Here is a 13,899-nt window from a genome sequence, read left to right as displayed (position 1 = left end):
GAGACTTGGGTTTATTTCTGTGCTCTCTGTTTGGTTCCATTGGTCCGTGTGCCTGTTGTTATGCCAGTACCAGGCTGTTTTGATTACAGTGGCCTTGTAATACAGTTTGGTATCAGGTATTGTGATCCCTACTACTTTGCTCTTCTTTTTCAAAATTGCCACAGCTATTCGAGGTCGTTTATGGTTCCATATAAATTTTTGAAGTGTTTGTTCTATGTCTGTGAAATATGCCATTGGCACTTTAATAGGTACTGCATTGAATCTGTCAATTGCTTTGGATAGTATGGACATTTTGATGATGTTACTTCTTCTGATCCATGAATATGGTATATGTTTCCATTTGTTTGTGTCTTCCTTGATTTCTTTCTTCAGAAAGTGTTGTGTAGTTTTCTGCATACAAGGAGGCAATACTTGGTTACGTTTATTTCTAGGTATTTTATTTTTCTTTTTTCTATTTCAAATGGGATTTTTTTTCTTGATTTCTGCTGTTTCATTGTTGGTATACAAAAATGACTCTGATTTTTGGATGTTGACTTTATATCCTGCTGTTTTGCCAAATTCATTTATTAAGTCAAGCAGTTTTTTGGTGGAGTCTATAGGATTTTCTATGTACACTATCATGTCATCTGCAAACAATGACAGTTTTGTTTCCTCCTTTCCGATTTGGATGCCTTTTATTTCCTTTCTTGTCTGATCGCTGTGGCTAAGACTTCCAATACTATATTGAATAGAAGTGGTGAAAGTGGACAACCTTGTCTTGTTCCTGATCTTAGTGAAAAGATGTTAGTTTTTGCCCATTGAGTATGATGTTGGCTGTAGGTCGCTCATATATGGCCTTTATTATGTTGAAGAATGCTCCCTGTATTCCCACTTTGCTGAATGTTTTTATCATAAATGGGTACTGTACCTTATCAAATGCTTTTTCTGCATCTATTGGTATGATCATGTGATTTTTGTCTTTGCTTTTGTTTATGTGATGTATTACATTTACTGATTTGTGAATATTGAACCATTCTTGCATCCCTGGGGTGAATCCCACTTGGTCATAGTGTATGATCTTCTTAATGTATTGTTGGATGTGGTTTTCCAATATCTTGTTGAGCATTTTAGCGTGTATGTTCATCAGTGATATGGGCCTGAAGTTTTCTTTCTTTGTTGTGTTTTTATCTGGTTTTTGGATTAAGATGATTTTGGCCTCAGAAAAAAAGTTTGGGAGTCTTCCATATTTTTGGGTTTTTTTGAATAGTCTGTGAAGGTTGTTGGTTAGCTCTTCCTTAAATGCTCTGTAGAATTCTCCTGTGAAACCATCTGGTCCAGGGCTTTTGTGTGTTGGGAGTTCTTTGGTTACTGCTTCAGTTTCATTTGCTGTTATTGGTTTTTTCAGGCTTTCTGCTTCTTCTTCATTCAGTTTTGGAAGATTATATTTTTCTAGAAATTTGTCCATTTCACCTAGGTTTTCCAATTTCTTAGCATACAGTTCTTCATAGTAATTTCTTACACTCCTTTGTATTTCTGTAGTATCTGTTGTAATCTCTCCTCTTTCATTTCTGGTTGTGTTTATGTGGGTCTTCTCTCTTTTTTCTCTTAATGAGTCTACTTAAAGGCTTGTTGATTTTGTTTATCTTTTCAAAGAATCAGCTCCTGGATTCATTGATTCTTAGAATTGTGCTTTTAATCTCTATGTCATTTAATTCTGCTCTGATCTTGATTATTTCCATCCTTCTACTTGTTCTGGGCTGTTTTTGTTCTTGTTCCTTGAGTTCTTGTAGATGTAGGGTTAGGTTGGTTGTTTAAAATGTTTGTCTTTTTTAGGTATGCCTGTATTGCCATGAACTTCCCACTCAGGACTGCCTTAGCTATGCCCCATAAGTTTTGGGTTGTTGTGAGTTCATTTTCATTTGTTTCCAGAAACCTTTTGATTTATTCCCTAATTTCATTCTTGACCCATTCATTGTTTAATAGCATGCTATTTAGTCTCCATGATTTTGAGTGTTCTGGGTTTTTTTCCTTGGGGTTAGTTTCTAGTTTCAGTCCCCTGTGATCCGAGAAAATGCTTGGTGTGATTTCAATTTTCTTGAATTTGTTGAGGCTTGTTTTGTGTGCTATCATGTGGTCTATCTTTGAAAATGTTCCATATGAATTTGAAAAGAATGTGCATTTAACCTCTTTTGGATGGAGTCTGTATATATATCAGTTAAGTCCATTTCATCTAGGGCATTGTTCAATGCCACAATATCTTTGTTGATATTTTGTTTGGAAGATCTGGACAGTAACAAACTTTTACATAAGCCACAAATGGCTCATTGTTCTGCTGCAATTCACCATCAGTATTTCCTGGGTTATCGGAGCCTGTCTTTGCTCCTGAAAGAGCAAGTGTAACTATGGCTAATTACCTACTATGAAGTGGCAGCACCCATCTCAACATTTTCTTGTGAAACAGCTTTCCACAAATACAGCCTTTCCACAAATATAGATGTCTAGACAAATCTAGACCTCTTCAGATTTTCACCAACTGAATGAGTATGTTTGACCATAATGGCATCCCCCTTCTTTCCACCCTGATACTCAAAAAAGGATAGCAAACAGCCTGCAGCGCACCTTTTTTGATCTAGAAGCTAATATTAGAACCATCCTGTGAAAGATAAACAAACAAACAGAAAAACAAACAAAAAAAACAGGGCTTCCTTGGGTAAAATGGTGTCTGGCAACAAGGAGAGACGTGAAGGTTTTTTACCCTGACAGTTACACATTTCCTGAAGTTTTTTCTAAGTTTTTCTTAGTTAAAAAATACTCTCTCTCCTTCTTCCACTCTCATACTTATTCTTATTTATTATAGAATATGAAATAATATATGGGAAATGAGATATTCTTTTATTTTCAAGGGCTTTTCTCCTGTTGTAAAAGTAATACGTACTAGTTATGAAAACCTGTGAAATACATAGAAGCACAATGATGAACAAAAATAACATTCACGACTTCCGGCCAAGATGGAGGTGTAGGTAGACACACTGTGCCTCCTCACACAACCAAGATAGGGACAACAACAATTTAGAAAGAGAGTAACAACCAGAACTGACAGAAAATTGAACTGTATGGAAGTTGGACAGCCAAGGAGTTAAAATAGACACGTTCATCCAGACTGGTAGGAGGGGCGGATTTGGGCAGCCGGGTGGAGAGCGGTCACTGCACAAACAACAGTGGCACTGGGCACATAAGGCATCCCGGGTGTGCAAGACCACAGTGGGTGGACCCTGGTCAGGCAGGTGATAGCTGGCAGACCCTGGGCATGGGGTGGTAACCAGCAGACCCAGCAAGGTGGAGACTGTGAAGTGAGGCACTGCATGCAACCCAGGGTCCTGGTGCTGGGAAATAGAGCCTAGGGGCACAAATTGAAAACACCTATGGGGGATGAAGCACAGGCAGAGACTCCAAGCCTAACCGGAGAGTTCATTGGAGAGACCCATGGGGTCCTAGAATGTGCACAAGCCCACCCACACAGGAATTAGCACCAGAAAGACTCAGTTTGCTTGGGGGAAGCGGTGGAAGGGACTGAAGTCCAACGGACAGTGGAGCAAGCACCATTGTTTCCTCTCCAACCCCACCCCCACATACAGTGTCACAACCCAGCAACTGAGTTGCCCCGCCAGGTGAACACCCAAGGCTCTGCCCCTCACACGTAACAGGCACACCAAGACAAAAAAAAAAAAAATGGCCCGAATGGAGGAACAGATCAAAGCTCCACAGCAAATACAACTAAGCAACCAAGAGATAGCCAACCTATCAGATGCACAGTTCAAAGCACTGGTGACCAGGATGCTCACAGAATTGGTTGAGTTTGGTTGCAAATTAGACAAAAAAAATGAAGGTTACACTAAGTGAAATGAAGGAAAATTCACAGGGAACTAATAGTGATGTGGAGGAAACTGGGACTCAAATCAATGGAGTGGACCACAAGGAAGAAAGAAACAACCAAACAGAAAAGAATGAAGAAATAAGAATTCAAAACAATGAGGAGAGGCTTAGGAACCTCCAGGACATCTTTAAATGTTCCAACAATCGAATGATAAGGGTACCAGAAAGGGGAGAGGAAGAGCATCAAGTGGAAAAATTATTTGAACAAATAATAAAGGAGAATGTCCCCATTCTCACAAAGGGAATAGACTTCCAGGAAGTCCAGGAAGCTCAGAGAATCCCAAAGAAGTTGGACCCAAGGAGGAACACACCAAGACACATCATAGTTACATTAGCCAAGGTAAAAATGAAGGAGAGAATCCTAGAAGCAGCAAGAGAGAAGGAGACAGTAACCTACAAAGGAGTTCCCATCAGACTGTCAGCTGATTTCTCAAAAGAAACCTTGCAGGCAAGAAGGGGCCAGAAAGAAGTATTCCAAGTCATTAAAGACAAAGACCTACATCCAAGATTGCTCTATCCAGCAAAGCTTTCATTTAGCATGGAAGGGCAGATAAAGTGCTTCTCAGATAAGGTCAAGTTAAAGGAGTTCATCATCACCAAGCCCTTATTATATGAAATGTTAAAGGGACTTATCTAAGAAAAAGAAGATAAAAAACATGTATAATAAAATGTCAGCAAACTCATAATTATTAACAACCACACCTAAAACAAAACCAAAAGAAACTAAGCAAACAACTAGAACAGGAATAGAACCACAGAAATGGAGATCACATGGAGGGTTAGCAACAGGTGAGGAGGAGAGAGGGGGAAAAGGTACAGAGAATAAGTAGCATAGATGGTAGGTATAAAATAGACAGGGGGAGGGCAAGAATAGTATGGGAAATGTGGAAGCTAAAGAACTTATGACATATGGACATGATCTAAAGGGGGGAATATGGGTGGGAGAGGGTGTGCAGGATAGAGGGGAATAAGGGGGGGTAATGGGACAACTGTATTAGCATAATCAATAAAATATATTTAAAAAATAAATAAAGATAACATTCATGAACCTACCACCCAGAAATCAAAAGAAAATTGGTTACCTATTACATACCATACATAAATATGAATTTCAGATGGAATTATCAGTAAACCCCAAATTATGGAAACAATAGAAGAATATGTAAGAATATGGAATTCTTCTACTTTGTAGACCTCCATAAGAATAAGAAGAAATTCAGAAGCCATAAAGTAAAGGAATGACAGCTCTGCCTACACACACACACACAATTCTTTATGAAAAAATTCAACTTAAAGTTTGAAGCCAATGGCAGACAGAGAAAATGTTATTTGAAATGCAAAAAGTTAATAACAAAATTTGAAATAACAAAACATTAATAAATAAGATTTTGTCAATAAGACAAGCAACCCAACTTAAATAAGTAATTAAGTGAAGAAATACAATTGGATTAAAAATAAATGAAAAGATACTCCAGCCCTAGCCAAGTAGCTCAGTTAGTGTGTTGTCCTGATACAACAAGGTTGTGCGTTTGATCCTTGTTTAGGTCACATAGAATAATCAACCAATGAATGCATAAATAAGTAGGACAATAAATCAACTTCTCTCTCTCTCAAAAATCATTAATAAAAAATGCTCCAGTAATAGGAAAATATCACAGCAAAACTGAAATGTGGTCTCTCCTACTAAGCTTGTCCTAAAATACAAGATTAATAATACTTTTAGTGAAGGAATTAAATATGGACACTTATACAAAGATGGTGGGTTTATAAATTGATATGACTGTTTTGGAGGATAATTTGACAGTCTTTACAAGATTAAAATTGAACATACACTCTGACCTAACAAGTTGTCACAAATACTTGCCTAAGCACCCAAAGGTGTTCATTAATACCTTATTTGTAATAGAAAAAAACTAAAAACAACTAAATATCTACAAATAGGGACTGATTAAATAAATTATAGCACACTTATACAACTGGCAACTATGAAGGCATTAGAAAGAATATGATACTGTTGTATTGCAATGTTCTGACATGGAAAGACATCCTAGACACACTGCTGAATAAAAGCACAGAAAAACACATTTGTCCCATTTTTGCAAAAGAAAAAAACCCTATAGACATATAAGTATATTTTTATAACACAGACAAAATATTTTGAAAGAATACATAGCAAAATGTTAGTAATGGCTACCCCTGGTTAGTGGGATAGGAGTTGTGGAATACACATTCTTTATGAAGCTGAAATACTTTCATATAGTTTTGTAAAATATTTTTTTAGAAAATAAAAAATTCTAAAAGTTAACACAAGTATCTTCCAGGACTGTCAAATTTTCAATAAGCAGGTTTTTAATGGTTGCATGGTAGTCCATTATATGGATCATTTATTTAACCATTCCCCAGTAGATTGATATTTCCACTGCTTCTAATTTCTCACTGTTAGAACTGAAGTATAGAGCCCTGTGCATGCAGTGATTGTGTTGGTGAGTGCATGTGTAGGCAACATATATAGGGCATATGCTTTGAGATTTCCACTTTAGTAGAGGTAAGTTTGCACGTGTCTTTGAGACAGTTAGCTTTGGTGTGGCCACACAGAATGATGCTGAATGGTTCATTCAAGGAATGACCATGACCTTGGCCTCATCCTCTGATTATAAGCCTGAAACACCAGACCAAAACTGGCACCCTAGGCCATGTGTTACATAATCATTCTGACACCAATTGAATATCAAAAGGGCTTGGGACAAATTCATAGGCAGTAGGAAATGTTAAAAAGTGATCGATTTTGGTTTGCAAATAGTTTTTAAGTTGTATTTTTCTTTGGTTTGTCAACTAAGATCTATGTTGCATGGACAATATTCCTTAATTCTTCAAAAGCATGGAAAGCTTCTCAGAAGAGATTATCTCCTAAGAGCTGCCCCATATGTCCATGATGCCATCAGTAACAGGGCATAAGGAAAGTTCCTTCCTAAGAAAGAAAGGATTTTAAGCCCAGCTGATGGTGGGCTGACCTGAGTTGAGAATGGATGGACAACTTTTCTATCAGGTTCACTAAAATCAAGGAGGACATCTAGAAAAGAAGAGATCTGATGGATTACGTTCATGTGGAAGAAGAATATTGTTTAAGGGATGCAAGGGGAGAGGCTGATTGAAGAAGCTTTCCTAATGAAAGCATACCCTGCTAAACTTCTTCCTATGGCCCAAACCTTCTAGAAATCACCATATATCACTCATATTTAAAAGCCTGATTAAAATGACTATTTCTCCCAGGAAGACTAAGTTTACTATGAAAATCATAGTAGTACAGAAACACACAAAACAATGGAATAGTCTGGACACTTTTCCCCCTGTCAAGAAACTTCATGCCTAATATATGTAACTTATGATGATAAAGGAGATCAATGTTTAAATGATGGGCTTCAGATGCTGCTTTAGCTCCTACCAGGAATATTTTCACAGTTCCTTCTCATGAATAAGTTCAGTGGAGCAGAGAATGCCCTTTCTTGGACCAGTTCCACTTTGTGCTTCTTTTGATACAGCCAAAAAAGGGGAACTAGAGCTATGGATTTTCTTTCAAATTTGGAGCAATCATCCACCTAAGAGGTGGTTGCATGTGGCCCAAAGAAGGTGAGGCTCATACTGCATGAAGGCAGCAGAAAGCACCTAACAAGAACAGAGATGTCAACGGTTACTCATAAATCTCCCAAATGTGGCAGCAAAGAGGGTTAATTAGCCCCCCTTCCTACCATTCTGCTTTCTCTAACATGTTAACCCATCACACAGATCACTAACTTTCTCAAAATATTCCCTGGCTTTGGGAGGAATCATTCCTTTCAATAAATGGCATCCAATTTGCTCATAGTCCCTGGATCTCAGTTTCCTCAAAGGATTCTTCACCTGAATCCAGTTTATGTGAAAGTTTTTTCCTTCTTCATTTTTGACATTAGGGAATAGGCACAGCCCGATTTACTTTTTCTGTTTTCTGCTATACCTTTTCATAAACTGAAAACTTTTGTTGAAGAGTCTGAAATCTGGGAGGAAATCCAGCTCATCTGTCAGATATTTTTACAGTTATATAAAATGGAATGAGATCTGTACACTTTAAAACAGAAAAAGGAAAATAGGCTAATATGTCATGTGTTCTATGAGATGATAACTACATTATAATCAGAAATACAGACCCAAATTTAGCTGACCTAATTCAAAGTTCTTATTCTTTTATCAATCCATGTATAAACCAGTAACATTCACTTTCTTCTCTTGGAATAATGACATGGGCACATTTGGGTCTATATCACAATCAACACAGATTATAACCACATTTTCAGAGACATTACAAGAGTATCCTGTTTTTTAAACTCAAGACACTTACGATTTACTTGCTCTGTTTTGCTTCCTTCTAGGAAAAGAAAGAACAGCAGCAAGGTAAAGATGTATTTTATTCCTCCCATTTTTCACTTTTCCTCTTTCTGGCCACTTAAAAAAACAACTCAAAACTTTCAGGGTCTGGTGTAGTCAAGCTGTTGGGAAGAAAGCAGAAAGAAGACTTAAAACAGAGCCTCTGAAAGTGATGGAGATCACTGGTGCTTCTAACTTGCTAGCAGAAAAAAACTTTGGAGAATTTAAATAAGTGCAAGCATTGTTTTCCTGAGTAAGAAAGAGAACCTGCCTCTCCTGTCTTGCAAAGATTATGGGAAAAAACATTAAGCTGATGAACATGCATTCCTATCCAATGTTAAGGCTGAATCTTAACAAGCAAGTCATACAGAAACAAAAATAAGTTTTAAAATCCTCCTTTCTAAGGGAATTAAATTGATTTCTCAAGAGATTTTCTTTGGGAGAAGGGAAACTGGGGTTTGCAAAACAGCTACATTGGCAAACTAGATAAAAATAATAGCTATGAGACCCAAACAATTTCTGAAATGAAAGTTAACTAATCTTAGCTTCAAGACGACTATTTTATTAATCCTTCAGGGATCAGGCACAAATTGGCCAGTGTTTCTCCCCTGTCTTCCATTTGATATACAAGGCTCTTCAGTTTGGGTTACTTATGTTGGAAAACACAGATGTAATTAGCAAATGAATGCAATTAAATACCTGAATGGCTCTGGCATATTGTGAAATGGAAACTTAAAACAGGCCACTTTTCAGGGAATTTAGGCAAAATTAAATGGGTAATGTGTTTACATTATATCACCATGCAAAAGACCCTTAAAGCAATTACAATTCTTAAAAATTTGAGACTTACATTTCCACTCTAAGGGGTAGAAGTCTTAAATCTCTTGAGCCTTCAAGTACAGAAATTTTGCTACAGCTCATGTCCAGTTACAAGTCATTTCCATAGGCTTTAGAGTTTGCAAAACTTCCGATTGGTAATTTGATAATATTTAAATATTCAAGAAACACCACATTTCAGTCTTGGGCTAACTGTGAGTGGGAATTCAGCTCATTAATCTTTTCAGAGGATTCAACCTAAGGATCTATTATAAAGAGCTGGAAGGAATGCAAGATGATCATTCTGGAGAACTGAATTGTCTTTGTGTGGTAGTATGATACCACAGCTCCTACTTTAAATGCTATAAAGTTGCCTGGATAACTGAAAATCCATTGTTTCAAATTATGAATGTGTAACCAAAGAATAACTAATTATAGAGAATAATTTGTGCCATCAGTCAGGATTTGCAGTACCATTCTGCCTTCTCTACCTCCTGCCTGCTCCTTAAACAAGAACTAATTCTCCTAGGACATGTTCTAAGCCTGCCAAAGGTCTGGGTTCTGAGGTCTTGGTCTCCTCTGTGACTTTATGGTCCACCTTCAATCACTCAGAATGTCTCTGTCTTCTTGGAGCTACCAGGTTCCCTTTAAGCAAATCATGTCCATGAACAATTGGGAGGTTCTTCCTGAGTCTACTTTAATAAGCTTATTCCCCAAGTCTCCAAGGGAAAAAGATTTTTAAACCACTGAAATCCAATTTATCACAATCACATATGGATTTCAGGGAGTATTTCTCAAATCACATTTTTCAGGCCTCCCCATGCAAGAACTAACAGTGTTATTTTCCTTGTACGATGGTTGGGCGATTCGGTGAACAGTAGCATTGCTTCATAATTCATACTGGCAAGAAAACAGCTCTTAGAATTTTTTGCTTTTTGGGGGTCCCAAGGAATGTTATGAGCAAATAGAAAAGTCGGTAACAATAGAGTCATTTATCTTTTTGGTGTTTCTCTAATGTGTGGCCTCCCAGGCTGTGATGGAGAACATCAGAAAACTAATTGCTTTATAAATCTTCACGTTTGAATTACAAGATCCTGAAGTCCTGCCTTTGTATTCTGTGCAGAAACACAAACTGAGAAGAGTTCCCTCTCCAAGTCTCCTCATCATTCTACTTCTCTTTATCTCTTTTACTTTTTCTTTTTGGGGAGTTGGGTGGTGTGAGACATTTATTGGGACTGTAGCAATAAACACAAACAAGTATTGCTCAGCAAACATGCGGTCTCTTGCACTTGCAAAGAGCCAAACTGTCCTTAATTTTTCAAATTATACTTTGACCCAGTTAACTGGAGTTATTTCTGCATTAACTCTCTCTCTGCTTCACACAGGCTGTTGTGCCATTGAACTTGCACTGGTTCTTTTGCAGGTTACTTAGAAATGTAGTCATTGACAGGCTGTTGGGGGATCCAGAAAGAAAACAAAACCCTGCAACTAACATTGGGGAGGGGAGAAGGAGAGTGGGCTTTACAAGAGAAAAAAAATGTCAGAATTTAAAGAAATGTGTTCATTAAGGCACATCCATGAAACAAGCATTTGCATTGTTCATTTGTACCAAGCCAAGTGCCCAAGGTCTCCTTGCTCAGCTGTAATTTACAAGGCAATATGGGCCATCCAGTTGTCAGGAGCCTGTCCATTCTCAGAAGAGGTCTCCTGGGTTGAACAGAACCAAAGAGATATTCTCAAAGGAAGGCTAATGGCTGAGCATATGTCAGCCAGTTCTTCACACCCCACAGTGTCTCTTTAATCCTCCCTGAGAGGTTTGATGGACCTTGTAATCTCATATTCACTATCATTTGTGGGACAGCCTCCAGGGTAGCAATTCTTTTTTCTGAGAATAAAATGCTGCAGTCTCGGGCAGTGTTGGCTTATATCCTCTCCCCTCTCTACCTTCCGACAAGAAAAGCTCAGTTCACTTGGTGGTGGATTGCCACTGCAAAATGGCAGTTCCAGCCCTGGGGATCTCTTAGAGTCAGCACCTTCATTGCTACTTACTACTGACAAACAATGGCTTGCAACACACCTTGTTATAATTTCATTTTATGCCCCACAACAACCCCAACCACCCGGAGCCCAAAGAACTCTCAGTTGCCAATTCTCATAGAGTTAGTGGGCTTTGCAGGCCCTGAACTCTGACAATACTGCGTTGCTTCCTGAGTCTAGCCTCTCAAAATTCTGACCCCAACTGTTTCGGTTGAAAAATGTGGCAAGTCTCCAGAGTCTAGAGGAGCCTCTCCCCTGTCCTTCCCTGTTTCATTAACTTTGGCATGTATTAATCACCCACTAGTCCAGGGAATTTCAGCAAGTGAGAAAAAAGGCTCAGGGCATACGCGATAACTAAGGGGATTGCAGGACCCATTAGATAACTTCCCAATTGGCATTCCGAAGCACCAGAGCATGGAAGTACGCAAACTGCGTAGGGAGTGGAAACTGCTCAGTTCGAATCTACAGTCCCCAACCTGCCTCGGTCCGGCACCGTGGGCCCCGCCTCTACCCCAACCACTGGCAGCTGAACCCTAAATCGAGTTGGGATGGCAAGTCGAGAGAGATTGGGGCACCATCGGAGAACTTTCAGGAGCCGCTCACGCCAGCATAAGATACCCCACCTGTGCAAAGGCTGGAAAGGACTGTCGGGGAAGCAGGCTCCCAGCACCGCTCACTGACCTGTTCACTGGCCTCCTCGGTCTTCCACGGGGGTACACGCATACAGCTCCCCAGGGCGCTGCTCCGAGGTTTGTGGCTCGCAGGTTGTGGAGAGAGCCAGAGTGCGCTGGAGCGAGCGGGGGCGGGGGAACCCAAAAGTGGGTGGGAGGAAAAACATCACCGCCCTCACACCATGAGGGAGCAGCGTTTGCTCTGCTCCAGGGGGCAGAGCTAAGGCTCGGGTGCTGGAAGCCCGGGGCCACCTGCCCGCCCTCCCACCCGCTCCCTGATCCCCACTTGGCCCAAGAGGCCGCTAGAGGCAAGCGGGAAGTCTGCAAAAGAGCGCAACCGCTGCCAGCCCACACCCCTTCTCCAGTCCGCACCCCTTCTATGATTGGCACTACGGCTTTATTCCTGCTCCCCACACCCAAAAGTTAAGAAATCCAGAGAAATTGAGAGGCTCAGCTGGCTATTTTGCCACCACGCAGAGCCCCCACTGCACCCCCCCTCCTCTGGCTAAGCAAGGTTTGGGGTCTTAAAGGGACCTCGCATCTCCTCCGGACCCTCCTCTTCTGAGAGTGATGCATTTAGGAGCTCATCACCTCTCGCGGCCACCATGAGACCCCAGCTACCCTCCAAGTGGAACTCTGCACCCTTCTTCTCCAGCACAACGGCCTCTCTGGTGCATACACCTTGTCTGGTCCTTAGTTGGTGCACAGGACACAGGATGAGCTGGCTTACCAAGCTGCTTATCATTTCGGGTCGTTTCCCAAATCCCCACTGCAGCTAATGAAGTGATAAGCGTTGGTGTACTTAAAGGCAGGGTGGATATGCGTGTGTGGAGAGAGAGGGGGGATGACATAGAAATCTATTTTCTCCCACAAAGAGGGCTCCTAAGCCCCATGGAAAGGACCTCTGTGATCATTAAGGGTCTTGAAGCAAACTTAGAGAGGCCCACCATAGCCTACATCCACTGTTTTAGTAGCCCCCACAATTCAGAGTTGGGTCAAGAACCCAACCCTGAGATTACAAAAGTACTGCTGATGACTTGGTGAGCTTGAGACAGACTATTCCAAATGTGCATTTATTCAGTGAGCAATATTTACAAAGAATTATCACAAACTTCTAAGGCCCAAAAGTACTGCCTTGACAGACAGTACCCATTTATACATTAAGTCCCTTAACTTGGAGGAGAGCTGCTAGGTTTTTTTTTTTTTTTTTCCCCTCACGAAATGGAACTGGATAATATTGATATCCCTAACATTGCTATACTATTTTATGATTTAAAGAGTACTTTCATATAGATCAACATTACTTTTTTTTACATTTTTTTATTGTTGTTCAGGTACAGTTATCTTCATCTTCATACCCACCATAGCCTCAACATTACTTTTTAAATTCTCACAACAAAGTATGAACTATCTTTGGCCTCAAACGTTAGAGTTGATGGATATCTTCTGGACCATTCAGCTCAACCTTCTCATGTCACAGAAGAGGAAAGTGATGAGGGGACAGGGGAGGTGATGTATCCAGGGTCACACAGCCAATAAATGATAGATTTGAGATTCAATTCATATTTCTTGACTTTCAACCACTACTCTCTGGTTTTTATCTCCAATCTATATAGATGAGGAATTTGATGCTTAGTGAAATTGTGGCTTGCCAATAATACACATAATCAGGAAAACAGAACAAAAGAAAATTAAAACAAGAATAATTGCCCTGGCTGGTATGGCTCAGTGGATTGAGCACTGGCCTGCACACCAAAAGGTTGCCGGTTTGATTCTGTCAGGGCACATGCCTGAGTTGCAGGCCAGGTCCCCAACAAGGGGCACATGAGTGGTAACCACACATTAGTGTTTCTCTCCCTCTCTTTCTCCCTCCTTTCCTCTCTCTAAAATAAATAAATAAATAAATAAAAGCTTTAAAAAAAGAAAAGAAATAAAATAAAATAAATAAAAAAAGAATAATTGACCCTGGAAGTTACCTCCTTGTTTCTTTCTACAAAATTGTTCATATCATCCATCTAGCCCCTGCATTGCTAGAGATGTTAATTTCATTTTTAACAAAGAAAGA

The 13,899-nt window shown here is 39.8% G+C and overlaps 1 protein-coding gene across 4 annotated transcripts in view; it reads right to left on the bottom strand.

Moving 5' to 3' along the window:
• CHRDL1 (chordin like 1) overlaps positions 1–12,491 on the bottom strand; it is a 150,023-nt gene extending 137,532 nt beyond the window's left edge. For 3 of the 4 annotated variants that reach the window (XM_036017156.1, XM_036017158.1, XM_036017159.1), the window contains exons 1-2: positions 11,845–12,490; positions 8,285–8,432 (exon numbers count right to left, since the gene is read on the bottom strand). In XM_036017156.1, the coding sequence (XP_035873049.1) occupies positions 8,285–8,363 (79 nt within the window). In that variant the 5' untranslated portion in view covers positions 8,364–8,432; positions 11,845–12,490. Of the gene's footprint in view, positions 1–8,284; positions 8,433–11,786 lie in introns of all 4 variants that reach the window. The other variant, XM_036017157.1, reaches the window with a different exon arrangement.
• Between the last annotated feature and the right edge of the window lie 1,408 nt (positions 12,492–13,899).

The sequence above is a fragment of the Phyllostomus discolor genome, chromosome X, assembly GCF_004126475.2.
Source record: "Phyllostomus discolor isolate MPI-MPIP mPhyDis1 chromosome X, mPhyDis1.pri.v3, whole genome shotgun sequence".
Classification (NCBI taxonomy): domain Eukaryota; kingdom Metazoa; phylum Chordata; class Mammalia; order Chiroptera; family Phyllostomidae; genus Phyllostomus; species Phyllostomus discolor.
Note: the sequence above shows the minus strand (reverse complement) of the source record. Positions and strands in the feature narration are given on the sequence as shown.